The sequence below is a fragment of the Leucoraja erinacea genome, chromosome 4 (assembly GCF_028641065.1).
Source record: "Leucoraja erinacea ecotype New England chromosome 4, Leri_hhj_1, whole genome shotgun sequence".
Classification (NCBI taxonomy): Eukaryota; Metazoa; Chordata; class Chondrichthyes; order Rajiformes; family Rajidae; genus Leucoraja; species Leucoraja erinaceus.
In genome coordinates this window covers 37,511,199-37,525,323 of record NC_073380.1, presented here as the reverse complement: position 1 = coordinate 37,525,323, position 14,125 = coordinate 37,511,199, and the positions used below count along the sequence as shown (strand labels likewise).

The 14,125-nt window shown below is 41.6% G+C and overlaps 1 protein-coding gene across 1 annotated transcript in view; it reads right to left on the bottom strand.

Annotated features, from left to right (window-relative positions):
* Positions 1-14,125, bottom strand: part of zgc:56231 (uncharacterized protein LOC406257 homolog) — a 29,549-nt gene that overhangs the window by 1,336 nt on the left and 14,088 nt on the right. The window contains exons 6-12 of the mRNA XM_055633448.1: positions 13,778-13,981; positions 12,932-13,043; positions 12,678-12,746; positions 10,468-10,614; positions 6,029-6,194; positions 5,436-5,633; positions 2,953-3,266 (exon numbers count right to left, since the gene is read on the bottom strand). Of these exons, the coding sequence (XP_055489423.1) occupies positions 2,953-3,266; positions 5,436-5,633; positions 6,029-6,194; positions 10,468-10,614; positions 12,678-12,746; positions 12,932-13,043; positions 13,778-13,981 (1,210 nt within the window). The remainder of the gene's footprint in view (positions 1-2,952; positions 3,267-5,435; positions 5,634-6,028; positions 6,195-10,467; positions 10,615-12,677; positions 12,747-12,931; positions 13,044-13,777; positions 13,982-14,125) is intronic.

Here is a 14,125-nt window from a genome sequence, read left to right as displayed (position 1 = left end):
ATGGACTTCAGGAAGACCTTTGATAAGGTTCCACATGGTAGGCAACTCTGGAAGGTTAGATTGCATGGGATCTGGGAGAGCTATACGGCTAGATAAAGAATTGGCTTCTGGAAGGAAGCAGAAAGAGATGGTAGAAGGTTGTTTTTCGGACTGGAGGCCCGTGACTAGTGGTGTGCTTCAGGGTTTGGTGCTGTTTGCAGTTTAAATGAACAATTTGGGTGAGATTATAGAAGGCATGATTAGCAAGTTTGCAGATGACACTGAAGTGGGTGACATCATAGCTAGCAAAGGTGGTTATCAAAAATTACACCATTACCAGCTGGGCAAGTGGACCGAGGAGTGGTTAATGGAGTTTAATGCAGATAAGTGCAAGGTGTTGCATTTTGGGAAGTTAAACCAGGGCAGGACCTTCACAGTGAATGACAGGACTCCTGGAAGTGTTGTAGAGCAGTGGGACCTAGGAGTGCAAGTACGTGGTTCCCTGAAAGTGGTATCACTGATAGATAGGGTGGTCAAGACAACTTCCAGTACATTAGCCTTCATTAGTCAGGGAATTAAATATAGAAGTTGATGTGTTATGTTATCGCTGTACAAGACGTGGGTGAGACTGCATATGGGGTATTGTGTTCAGTTTTAGTCACCTTGTTATAGGAAGGATGTCATTAAGCTGGAAAGAGTGCAGAGAAAATTTATGAGGATGTTGGCACGACTAGAGAGCCTGAACTATTGGGAGGGGTTAAGTAGGACTTCATTACTTGGAGTGCAGGAGGCTAAGCGGTGATCTTAGAGGTGTGTAGAATCACGAGCAGTATAGATAGAGTGAATGCGCAAAGTATTTTACCCAGGTGAAGAACCAGAGGACATAGAAACACACAAGGCCTTTTATTGTATTATTTAAGAAGGAACTGCAGATGCTGGAAAATCGAAGGTAGACAAAAATGCTGGAGAAACTCAGCGGGTGAGGCAGCATCTATGGAGTGAAGGAAATGGGCAACGTTTCAGGTCTGAAGGGTTTCGACCCAATAACGTTGCCTATTTCCTTCGCTCCATAGATGCTGCCTCACCCGCTGACTTTCTCCAGCATTTTAGTCTACCTTTTATTGTATTAATGTGATTGTATAAAAACTGTCAAAATAGAGCTTGTCACCTGTTCTCAAGTACCCCCTTGCCAGCACCATTTGCCTTCAGCCACCTACTTCTCAGCATCAAAGGCCTCACTGTCACAAAGCTGGTAAGGCCATGAGTGGCAAATAAGCCTCAAATAACAGACCGCCAATGCCCTGCCCAGAATCATTGTGTTGGGCTTGTGACGACTCATGCCATCAAACATCTCTTGGACCATTTCTAAATAATATTGCAGATATTTAGAATCAGGTCAAATTAAATAAATACTATAAATTAAAGCATAGCTACTTAGAACGGCTGTCTCAGCATCAGAAACACAGCTTCATGTTGCACCTCGGGTGTTATCTGCATGGGGATTGCAAAATTCCCTATGACTGTGTGGGTTTCTACTGGGTGCTTCAGTTTCATAAGGGAAGTCATGTGATAGGTTAGATTTAGGCCATTTGGCCCATCACCTACTCCGCCATTCAATCATGGCTGATCTATATCTCCCTCCTAACCCCATTCTCCTGCATTCTCCCCATAACCTCCGACACATCCCATATCCCAAGGTTGCGCACATTCAAAATTCCATTTTGTGCCACCAATGTATTGCATTGAACAGAATCACTATCCTTCACCTTGATAGAATTATATCAATAATATTACTCAAACTGTAGGGCAGAAATACCCATCGTCTCATAGCCAGTCCTTGCACTTCAACTAGAACAGAGATTCTCTTTGTCTCAATACTATTCATTGATTCTGGTCTTGCACAAATAGGTTGCTACATTGACTTACAATACAGTGGTCATTTATTGCGGATGAAATATTAGCACAGCCCAAGAATGTGAAAATGATTATGCAATTGGTGTTTGCTGTGCAAAACAAAACAATTCTATTTAAAAAAATATAGCATCAGAGAATTGGGTGTCTAATTCCTCATTTTAAAATCATCCCTCACAATGCATCGGTTACAAGTTCATGATTTATCAACTCGCACTAGGCACTAGCAACAGGTCATAACCAACAAGATTGAATCTGTGTTTTTCAGCAAAATCAGCAGCAACATCAAATTATTATATTAGCATCTGTTCATGAATCGACTCAAAACCTCTCACTTGAAATGTTAAACAGCAAATGGGCAAAGCTGCTCGGTTGAATCTCTGGAATAGCTCACATTCCCTGTAAGCATTGCATGGACAAGATATCAATGGTCCAATACTTCTCAGCCTGTGTTATCCACATCACCTTATCAACTAGGGAACATTGGATCATTAATCCCATAAAATCATGGAAAGAAAATCTACCAAATAAATCCTTTCAGTGTCTGAACAGCAATCTCCACCATAAGTGCATCAAAGAGTACTTATGGCTACACTATCTCTTCAATGTTTATGGTTACACATGCTTGTTTAATAGGTATTGACTTTGTAAGGCAAAGTTGCTTAATAGGCTGTTTCTGTCTATAAATTGAATATAGCCAGATACTAAAAGCCATAACATACACATTCAATCTGCATGTATCAGCATTGACCTTATTCTGACCCATACCCAAGATAAAATAGAAACTAGATTCCCTCAATAGTCACCAGTGAGAAGCATGGCTTTCTCAAAATAACTATTTTAAAATGAAGAAATTCATAAAGAAAAAAGAAATACCCATTTCTCCAAGACCTCCAACCCTTCATTATGCAATATCTTCTATTTAAAAAGTGCTACAACTCATTTTGACTACTGGCGAGTTTTGGATATTATTATCCACAGATTGTATAATCCAACAAGCATATCCCTCAACATCAAATGGCAACATTAGCTCTAACATCTTAACCTATGGTCTAAAATTACCTCCAAACCTCTTCAGTACGGAGTAGTTGCTGAAACATTGCTTCTCCCATTTCTTCACGAACCGTCATTTCCAAAACAAATTTCTGCTGTCTTTCAGCTATCAGTTTGTGTCTGAGGTTTTCAATCATATTCAATAATTCCTGAGAGAGAACATAAAAGAAAGTGTTTAAAATCATGCGAGGAAGAGATTGGGTAGATGCACAGAATTTCTTTCCCAGTGGATGAATCGAGGACCAGGAGGACAAAATGTGAAAGGGAAAAGATTTAATAGGAATCCGAGGGGTAACTTTTTCACACAAAGGATGGTGGGTGTATGGAACACACTGTCAGAGGAGGTGGTTGAGGCAGGGACTATCCCAACAGTTAAGAAACAGTTGGACAGGTACATGGATAGGACAGATTTGAAAGGATATGGACCAAACTTGGGCAGGTGGGATTTGTGTAGCTGGGACATGTTGGCCGGTGTGGGCAAGTTGGGACGAAGGGCCTGTTTCCACGCTGTATCACTATGGCTAAAAACCTACAGCAATGTGGAAAATAGTCAGCATTGTAAGTACTTAATCAGAATTATCAAGATTATGGTAAATGCACAAAATATGGTCAATAAGATTAGAAAAATTAAGAAACTAGTGGCCATAAGGGAAGTCGGACTATGTCCGTCCCAGGTGGATGTATGTTGGAGAGCAGAGTGAAGTATGGATGTTGCAAAATGGTTTGTGATAAATAGTTCAATCCTCCCAACAAAAACATGTGTTTTCATGTTACTGGAAAATACCAAATGTAACGCTTTTGCTACAAAAATGGTTGCAGGTCAGAAGTGGATAATCACCTGGTCCAGATACATTGCATCCAGGGATACCAAGAAAAGTGGGTGAAGGAAATTATAGAGGGCTTTGTCCATAATCTTCCAAGCGCCTGTGGTTGTTTCGGGGTGGTGCAAGATGGCAGGATTTTAAAAAAAAATTTGAACAAAGGAGACAGGTTTAAACTCAATAACTGTAGGAAGGAACTGCAGATACTGGTTTAAACCGAAGAAAAACACAAAAAGCTGAAGTAACTCAGCGGGTCTACAAGATGCAAGATACAATTTATTTGTCATTTGGACCCCTTGAGGTCCAAACGAAATGACGTTTCTGCAGCCATACATTACAAACAAATAGACCCAAGACACAACATAATTTACATAAACATCCACTGCACTCCCCCCCCGATGTCAAAGTCAAAGCCCCCGGCTGGCGATGGCGATTGTCCCGCGGCCATTAAAGCCACGCCGGGTGATGCAAGGTCGCACACCGGGTTCTTGATGTTAGAGCCCCCGGCGTGCGCTCGCAGAGTCCCGCAGCCATTCCAAGCCGCGCGGGGTGGTGCTGTAAGGCCCCACTCCAGGAGCTCTTCGACCCCGTAACTCGGGCGGGATAAGTCGCGTTGCGGGAGCCCTGAAAAGCGGTCTCCCTCCAGGGACCCGCGGGCTCCCGGTGCCGCCGTCCGCCAGACCCTCAGTTGCAGCCTCCGAATCTCCGGAGGTCGGGCCGCAGCAGTGCTCCACCACCGCTCCACCCACTCTGGACTCGGCCAGCTGCGCGACGGTGAGGTGAGTAGTCGGCACCAGAGCCCCCGGTCTTCCTGTTGGAGGCCGCTCCTCGTTGCAGCCCCAACGACAACGGAGACCTGACAAAGAAAAGGTCGGGTCTCCCGTGCAGGGAGAGATTTAAAAGTTACCCCCCCCCCACACACACACCCCAACAAAAAATAACAAAAACTACATAAAAACATAGCCAAAAAATAATAAAAACGCAGACGGGCTGCAGAGGCCGCTGCTGACGAGAGTCGCGCCGCCGCCAACTACAACTCAACCCAATAATAGCTGCCAGTCATATTGACCTCTCAGGTAAGGCATGTAAAATAAATCAACAGGGACCTAATGACCCATTGCTTGGGCAAATGTGAATCAATTAGAGATATCCAGAATAGATCTATTAAAGACAAATCATGTAAAACATAAAACGTTTTTCTTTGAATAGATAATCGATGAGGAAAATATTGGTGCCCAGACATTCCAAGTAGTATTTTGTACGGTTCACACAGCCCCTCATCTAAAATGAAGCTTGTGAATAAAATAGATTGCAACAGTGCATAGAAATAAAAGTGGCCAAACAGAATATAGAACAGTACAGCACAGAAACAGGCCCTGCAGCCCACAATGTCTATGCCAAATATGCTGCCAAGACAAACTAATCTCATCTGCATGCAATGATCCATATCTCTCCACATCCTACATATCCATGTAGCCCAAGTAACTAAAAGCCTCAAACGTATCTATCCCCACCATGACTCTGGCAGCATGTTCCAGGCATCCACCAGGCTCTGTGTAAAAAAGAAAAACAACTTGCCCCGATTACCTCCTTCAAACAATCCACATGGTCTTTATCTTTAGTGGTTACCCATAAATCTAAAATGGAGTATCCGGAAATTTTTTTTTAAATTACTTCATGAGCAAAGGTGGTGAGGTCCAGTTCTTCATTTTCCTGCTCCTCCTCGTCACCTTTAATTAGATCTTCAGAATAACAATTTTCAACAGACAGAGACTCTTCAAGATCAGTGCATACCATCATACTGCCATCACCCCCACCCATTCGCTCAGCTAGTTGCAGTTTTATTTTGGGGTGAATAATCTGAATTATCTGGAAAAAAAGGAAAATCAAACTGTTTCTTTAAATGTACAGGAATCATTGATATAATGCACCATTTATACACAAACTATCGAACTATAAAAGTAAAGTTAATATGGATTGTTCTATAACTGAATGTTTTGGATTGTTACTTGCAAAAAATGTTTGCACAAACATGGATTACCTAAAGACTGGTTTTAAAACTATGAACACTTGAATAAAGCAAATACCATGTTTCACATCATTTTCAACAATGATGTATGTTACACATCTGAACTAAAATGCTGCAAACATTCGAGTTTTATTACCTCTGTAGTTCATATTTTGTAAAAATCTCAAAAGAGGAATTAAAATTTAAGTTTTACTTATAATACAGTACAATTTTAACGCAAGGAATGGTGCTATACCTGCTTAGCGATTGCTGAAAACTTCATTACATGCAGATTCTCATCATACATGGAGGCACACTGGCTTATATTAATAATCATACAAGCTTTGCCTTTGCCACAAAAGAAAGACTGAAAAAGACGAGTCAACTTGCTCTCTCGAAAAGGGACAATAATTGACTTTAGTCTAATAGGCGAAAGAAAAAAAAGACAAAATATTAGTACCAGGACGCAAGATGGTGACTTCTATTTTTATAACCTCTCATAAGAGGAAATATCCATCTGATCACGACCATTTTGAATCTTGTTTCAATCACTCTTTCCCTTTCACTCCTCCGTTTCATTTTCATTTTTCATATTGTTCTCCACATACCAGATCTTTGTCACTCACCTAATCGTCATTTACTGTGTATTCTCCTTATACCCTCTTCACAACTTAAACGTAACAAAACAGGCCAGAAACAGGCCCTTCAGACCACAATTTCTGTGCGAACAGGATGCCACAAACAACCTATCTCATCTGCCTGCACATGATCCATATAACTCTCATTTCCAGCATTCTACAAATTTAGCAACTATACCTACAGTCCATTCTTCATTTGTATAAATTGCTAAAAAGCTAAGGCTCCAGTACAGCTTCCTGTGGTACACCACTCATTACATCTTGTGAACCAGACAAGATAGCCCAATATATGCCTACTCTGTTCCATTTCTACACAGTCAACCTTCTATCCTGCCAAATGTTGTCAGGGCATTCTGGGAGGCAGGGCCTGGTTGTTTGCTGGCTGAGTACATTACTTCCTATACCCTGATTTATACAACCCTGAAAAAAACATTTAATGCATCATGTTATCAAATACCCCGTTGTTATTTTGCAAGGACACAAGTCAAATCATCCTGGGCTACCCAGTCTCAATGAATGAGCAAAGTATGGAGCAGTCTTAGCAACGACTGGGCCACAACCAGCAAGCAACATAGGCCTTGGCGCCCAGAATGCCCTGACCTTTGAGAGAAGGCAAGACTGAGATGTACAGCCTCTCCTGCTGTAAAAATAAGGCATTGTAAGGTTTCGACAAAACAAACCTCACACAGAAGCAGCTATCTTGGCATCATGCTGATGAATTCCCAGTTCATCAGAATACCACCGGCATTTGATACTCAGCTGGTCACAGACTAATCTTATTGCAACATACCAGATACTAAGAAGACATGACAGGATAAATGTCAAGATGATTTTACTAGTTCAAGAGGTTGGTCATTTAAAATTGAGGTATGTAAATATCCCGTCTTGCAGAGTGTGATGGATCTCTGGAGGAGGCCAGGCCAGGCGGGTCAAAGGAGATGGAGGAATTGAGTGAAATCCAGGTTAGTCGGGAAGTGGTGTTGGGTAAATTGAATGGATTAAAGGCCGATAAATCCCCAGGGCCAGATAGGCTGCATCCCAGAGTACTTAAGGAAGTAGCTCCAGAAATAGTGGGTGCATTAGTAATAATCTTTCAAAACTCTTTAGATTCTGGAGTAGTTCCTGAGGATTGGCGGGTAGCAAACGTAACCCCATTTTTTAAGGAGGGAGAGAGAAAATGGGGAATTACAGACCAGTTAGTCTAACATTGATAGTGGGGAAACTGCTAGAGTCAGTTATTAAAGATGGGATAGCAGCACATTTGGAAAGTGGTGAAATCATTGGACAAAGTCAGCATGGATTTACAAAAGATAAATCATGTCTGACGAATCTTATAGAATTTTTCGAGGATGTAACTAGTAGCGTGGATAGGGGAGAACCAGTTGATGTGGTGTATCTGGACTTTCAGAAGGCTTTCGACAAGGTCCCACATTTGAGATTAGTATACAAACTTAAAGCACATGGCATTGAGGGTTCAGTATTGATGTGGATAGAGAACTGGCTGGCAAACGGGAAGCAAAGAGTAGGAGTAGACGCGTCCTTTTCACAATGGCAGGCAGTGACTAGTGGGGTACCGCAAGGCTCAGTGCTGAGACCCCAGCTATTTACAATATATATTAATGATCTGGATGAGGGAATTGAAGGCAATATCTCCAAGTTTGTGAATGACATTAAGTTGGGGGGGCAGTGTTAGCTGTGAGGAGGATGCTAGGAGACTGCAAGGTGACTTGGATAGGCTGGGTGAGTGGGCAAATGTTTGGCAGATGCAGTATAATGTGGATAAATGTGAGGTTATTATTTTGGTGGCAAAAACAGGAAAGCAGACTATTATCTAAATGGTGGCCGATTAGGAAAAGGGGAGATGCAGCGAGACCTGGGTGTCATGGTACACCAGTCATTGAAAGTAGGCATGCAGGTGCAGCAGGCAGTGAAGAAAGCAAATGGTATGTTAGCTTTCATAGCAAAAGGATTTGAGTATAGGAGCAGGGAGGTTCTACTGCAGTTGTACAGGGTCTTGGTGAGACCACACCTGGAGTATTGCGCACAGTTTTGGTCTCCAAATCTGAGGAAGGACATTATTGCCATAGAGGGAGTGCAGAGAAGGTTCACCAGACTGATTCCTGGGATGTCAGGACTGTCTTATGAAGAAAGACTGGATAGACTTGGTTTATACTCTCTAGAATTTAGGAGATTGAGAGGGGATCTTATAGAAACTTACAAAATTCTTAAGGGGTTGGACAGGCTAGATGCAGGAAGATTGTTCCCAATGTTGGGGACGTCCAGGACAAGGGGGTCACAGCTTAAGGATAAGGGGGAAATCCTTTAAAACCGAGATGAGAAAAACTTTTTTCACACAGAGAGTGGTGAATCTCTGGAACTCTCTGCCACAGAGGGTAGTTGAGGCCAGTTCATTGGCTATATTTAAGAGGGAGTTAGATGTGGCCCTTGTGGTTAAGGGGATCAGAGGGTATGGAGAGAAGGCAGGTACGGGATACCGAGTTGGATGATCAGCCATGATCATATTGAATGGCGGTGCAGGCTCGAAGGGCCAAATGGCCTACTCCTGCACCTAATTTCTATGTTTCTATATTAAGTATTTAAAGTAGATATAGATAAATGTTTTAAAGCTCTGTGGAAAATTGAAGACATAGAGATTTGACACAGGAAAGCAGTTGAGGCCCAAGGTATATGAGCCTTGATCATATCAAATAGTAAGGTGGGCTTGAGTGGCCTGCTCCTACCTTCTAGTAATGACAAGGCCACATAATTCCTTCATTTACTTGCGAGCAGGTGAACAAATGCACGTTTTTTCTCTGAATTTACCAGCCACAGCTCAATAGAAAAGTGTTGTTTTTTTAAAGCACTCCTTCAAAGGGAGACGAGGCAGCCTACAGAGAGGAAGTCCTGAAGTTGACAACCTGGTGCTCAGAAAACAATCTGGCTCTGAACACCAGGAAAACAAAAGAGCTCATTGTCGACTTCAGGAGGCACAGCACCGACTTAGTCCCCCTACACATTAACGGCGAGTGTGTGGAGAGGGTCAACACCTTCCGGTTTCTCGGCGTCCATATCGCTGCTGACATCTCCTGGACGGACAACACGACAGCGGTCATCAAGAAGGCTCAGCAGCGGCTGCACTTCCTGAGGGTCCTCAGGAAGCACAACCTGGACTCTAACCTGCTGCTGACCTTCTACCGCTCGTCCATCGAGAGCCTGCTGACATACTGCATTACAGCATGGTATGGCAGCTGCACCATGGCAGACAGGGAGAGGCTTCAGAGGGTAACCAGGACAGCGCAGAGGATCATTGGTTGCCCTCTCCCCTCCATGATGGACATCTACACCTCCCGCTGCCTTAGCAGGGCAAAGAAGATCACCAAAGACAGCTCCCATCCTGCGTTTGGACTGTTCGACCTGCTGCCCTCTGGAAGGCGCTATAGGTGCATCAAATCCAGGACAAACAGACTCAGGAATAGCTGCTTCCCGAGAATTATATCTACCATAAATTCAAATCCACACATGCACTGACTACACCGCCCAACACGGACTTCCATCTGTATATATGTATATATGTATGTAGCGCCGTAGAATTTGTGCACCTATTCCCCCCCCCCCCCATCTCCCTTCTGTTTTGTTTTTCTGTTTCTTGTTTTTTGTGTAAAATTGTATGTATGCACTGAGTACGAGCAGCTTTCAGTTTCACTGTACATGTATAGTGACAATAAATGGCATATCATCATATATCATGGCATGTGACATTACCATTGAGATGAACATTTATTGATTGCCTCCATCTGGCTCAGAACAGAGTAACTTCCAAGGCTGTTTCAGGGAGGAATACATCATGTGACAGTGGAGAGAAGGAAAGGTTGCAGTCCCTTCTTTAAAACAGATGTGTTCTTACCATCAATGCTGTGGATTCACCGTGATTGATAGCACTTTTACAATACAGATTAATTTAAATAGCTGGGTTGTTAGTATTCAAACTTGAATTTTCAGATCTGGGACAAGGATCTCTGGATAATCTACAATTAACTTGCTAAAAACCATTACTTACTTATTCTGTTGCTTCTGCCTTAGTGCAGAAATGCATTTGCCAAGGATAAGGAGAGAAGTATTTATGTTTCCTGCCTCCTTCAGTCGATCTCCAAAGGTTTGTGCTTTGCTGCTGCGCTCTGACCCAGCCAAATCACACAGGTTTAGGCTACATTCAGCAAAAACAGATTGCCATGGTTAAAAAAAAAATGCATAGTAACATACTATCTTAGGAACATCATCATTGACACACCTAAAAGTCTCACAGGACTTCACAAAAGACTGTCTCGTCTGGCTGGGATGTCTAGTAGCAAGGGTCACGGTTCTGTAGGAAGGAACTGCAGATGCTGGTTTACACTGAAGATAGACACAAATTGCTGGAGTAACTCAGTGGAACAGGCAGCATCTCAGAGAAAAAATGGATGCCTGTCCCACTGAGTTACTCCAGTATTTTATGTCTATCTTCAGTCTAAACTAAAGAATAATGCAGAGACATCACGGAGATATATCAAGCAATGGGCAAGAACAATGTAGATAAAAAATAATGTACAAAATGTGACATCAATTAGGGAGAAAATATGGAGGTTTTTTTTTTAATGAGGAGATTAAAAGATTTTGGATCAAAAGATATCACGTGGAAAATTTCCAAGCTTTTCATGAAACAAAAAAATGTTAATGTGAGGCATAAAACAATATACAAATTTAAAGCTATAGCTTTAGTTTAGTTTAGTGATACAACATGGAAACAGGCCCTTCAGCCCACCCCGACCATCGATCACCCTTTAACAGTAGTTCTATGTTATTCCACTTTCACATCCACCTCCTAAGCAGTCAGGAGGAATTTACAGAGGCCAATTAACCTGTACACCCGCATAGTATTCAGACCACTGCACTTTTTCCACATTGTTATGTAACAGCCTTATTGTAAAATGGATTAAATTCATTTTTTTATCATCAATCTACACAAAATACCCCTTAATAAAAATGTGAAAATAGGTGTTTAGAAATGTTTGTAAAGTAATTAAAAAATGACTGAAATATCACATTCACATAAGTATTCAGATCCTTTACTCAGTACTTTGTTGAAGCACCTTTGGCAGCAATTGCAGCCTCAAGTCTACTTGGGTATGACGCTACAAGCTTGGCACACCTGTATTTGGGTAATTTCTCCCATTCTTCTCTGCAGATCCACTCAAGCTCTGTCAGGTTGGATGGGGAACATCGATACACAGCTATTTTCATGTCCCTCCAGAGATGTTCGATCAGGTTCAAGTCCGGGCTCTGGATGGGGCCCACTCAAGAACATTCACAGACTTGTCATGAAGCCACTCCTGCGTTGTATTGGCTGTGTGCTTAGGGTCGTTGTACTGTTGGAAGGTGAACCTCCACCCTAGTCTGAGGTCCGGAACGCTATGGAGCAGGTTTTCATCAAGGATCTCTCTGTACTTTGCTCCATTTATCTCTCCCTCATCCTGATTAGTCTCCCAGTTCCTGCCAATGAAAAAACGTCCCCACAGCATGATGCTGCCACCACCATGCTTCACCGTAGGTATGGTATTGGCCAGGTGATGAGCAGTGCCTGGTTTCCACCAGACATGACACTTGGCATTCAGGCCAAAGAGTTGAATCTTGGTTTCATCAGACCAGAGAATCTTGTTTCTCATGCCTTTAGGCAAACTCCACGTGGGCTGTTGTGTGCCTTTTACTGAGGAATGGCTTCTGTCTGGCCACTCTACCATAAAGGCCTGATTGGTGGAGTGCTGCAGATTTAGTTGTTGTTCTGGAAGGTTCTCCCATCCCCACAGAGGAACTCTAGAGCTCTGTCAGAGTGACCATCGGGTTCTTGGTCGCCTCCAATCAAGTTGTAGAAACATCGAGGATAATCAATGGAAACAGGATGAACTTAAGCTCAATTTTGAGTGTCATAGCAAAGGGTCTGAATACTTATGTAAATGTGATATTCCTGTTATTTCTTTTTAATTACTTTGCAAAAATTTCTAAACACCTGTTTTTGCTTCTTCATTCTGGGGTATTGCGTGTAGATTGATGATGAAAAAAAATAATTTAATCCATTTAAAGTAAGGCTGTAACGTAACAAAAGGTGGAAAAAGTGAAAGGGTCTGAATGCACTGTATCTTTGGGATGTGGGAGAAACCCGATAGAAATCCAGTCACAGAGGGAACATGCAAACTCCACACAGATAGCACCCGAGGTTTCAAATGGGTAACTCACTCAGATGTCCTGATGAAGCAGGGCCTGTCCCCGATTATTTCCAAAAGTCGAATGGAGAATATGCTGTGACTGCAAAAAGATCATTTTAGATAGGCTGACCAGGTACTTCATACATAAAACTGAAATACATCTAAAAGTTCTCAATAACATTATTTTTGAAATTACTTTGGCAAAGCAAAGATTTTTTTTTGGTATTAAACACTCTTGATAACAAAGTAGTTCAATCTACCCTGGTAACAGAATCACGAACAAACCTTCGGCTAGACTGGTGGTTCATTTTGGTGGATGCGAAGCTTCGATTTTTGTTGCCTATCTTCAAGACTTTAAAAGCTTCATCTGAGCTAGTAATGTTGATCCATTTCAGATCTGAAATATTCAAAACAATTCAAGCACAAATTAGTAATTTAATCAGTATTGAGAGTTGTTAACTGTTTTCAGAAGGTTAAACATAAACAGGCACATAATGAATCACTGAAGGAAAAGCAGAAGAGCAGTTGAAAAAAATACATTCCCAATCTTCTTTCTCTCGTAAGGAATAATGGAGAATTACAGTTTCTCAAGTTGACGGTCTAGCAAGAATCGCAGATGTTTGCAATGATAAGTATGAATGCGACTCTGCCCACTCAATTACAGGTTAGCTGGCGTAGTGAAAGTAGTTCCTGCAGAGTCCTAATTAGCATTTACCCTTCAGCCAGCGTCATTGTAAACACAATCCGTCATCATGCTTTTTCACAAAATCAGAGAGAAAATCATCTGCATTGTGTTCCTGATTAATAGTTATCCTAATGCAATGCAAACTTTGGGCTTTCTTGACCATTAAAATAATGGTGCTTTGCTTTGTGAAAAGTCACTATTGCAACTTTGCAATAATGATTACATTGCAAAGCATTTAATATAAACCAAGTTCCTCAGCACATTGCACAAGAGACCAAAGATAAATGCCGTATATGTTGAATGTTTTTATGACATATCAAATAATCTTTACCCACCAGGCTCCAGAGTAAGATCCTTTTTCATTACTTTACAAAAAAAAACCTTCAAGGATTTAACATTTTTGATCTTCTAATGTATTATTACAGATCAGGAAGATCAGGCTGCACCTTTAACATAACTACTTCCTCTTTGATCTTCGCAGACTCGTAGATTTTGACGCTTCTGGCTTCTTAAAGTTGGTATTGGATCCAATAGGTCATACACATATTCATTATATATCTCACAAAATGAAACCCATACTGAGTATCGTCGCGGGTTTTGATCACAGAGGCTTGCATCAGATGCTGCTGTAATTTCTTCCGGATTCTTAGCTGTGACACATTAAATATAGAGGATCAAATATTTTAACTTTTTCAAACATTCTCAAACAAAAAAGGTTTTGCTTTTTCAAACATTCTCAAACGAGAAAGTAGATTTCTAACATCAATACTAAAGCTTATAATATTTCTGGATTT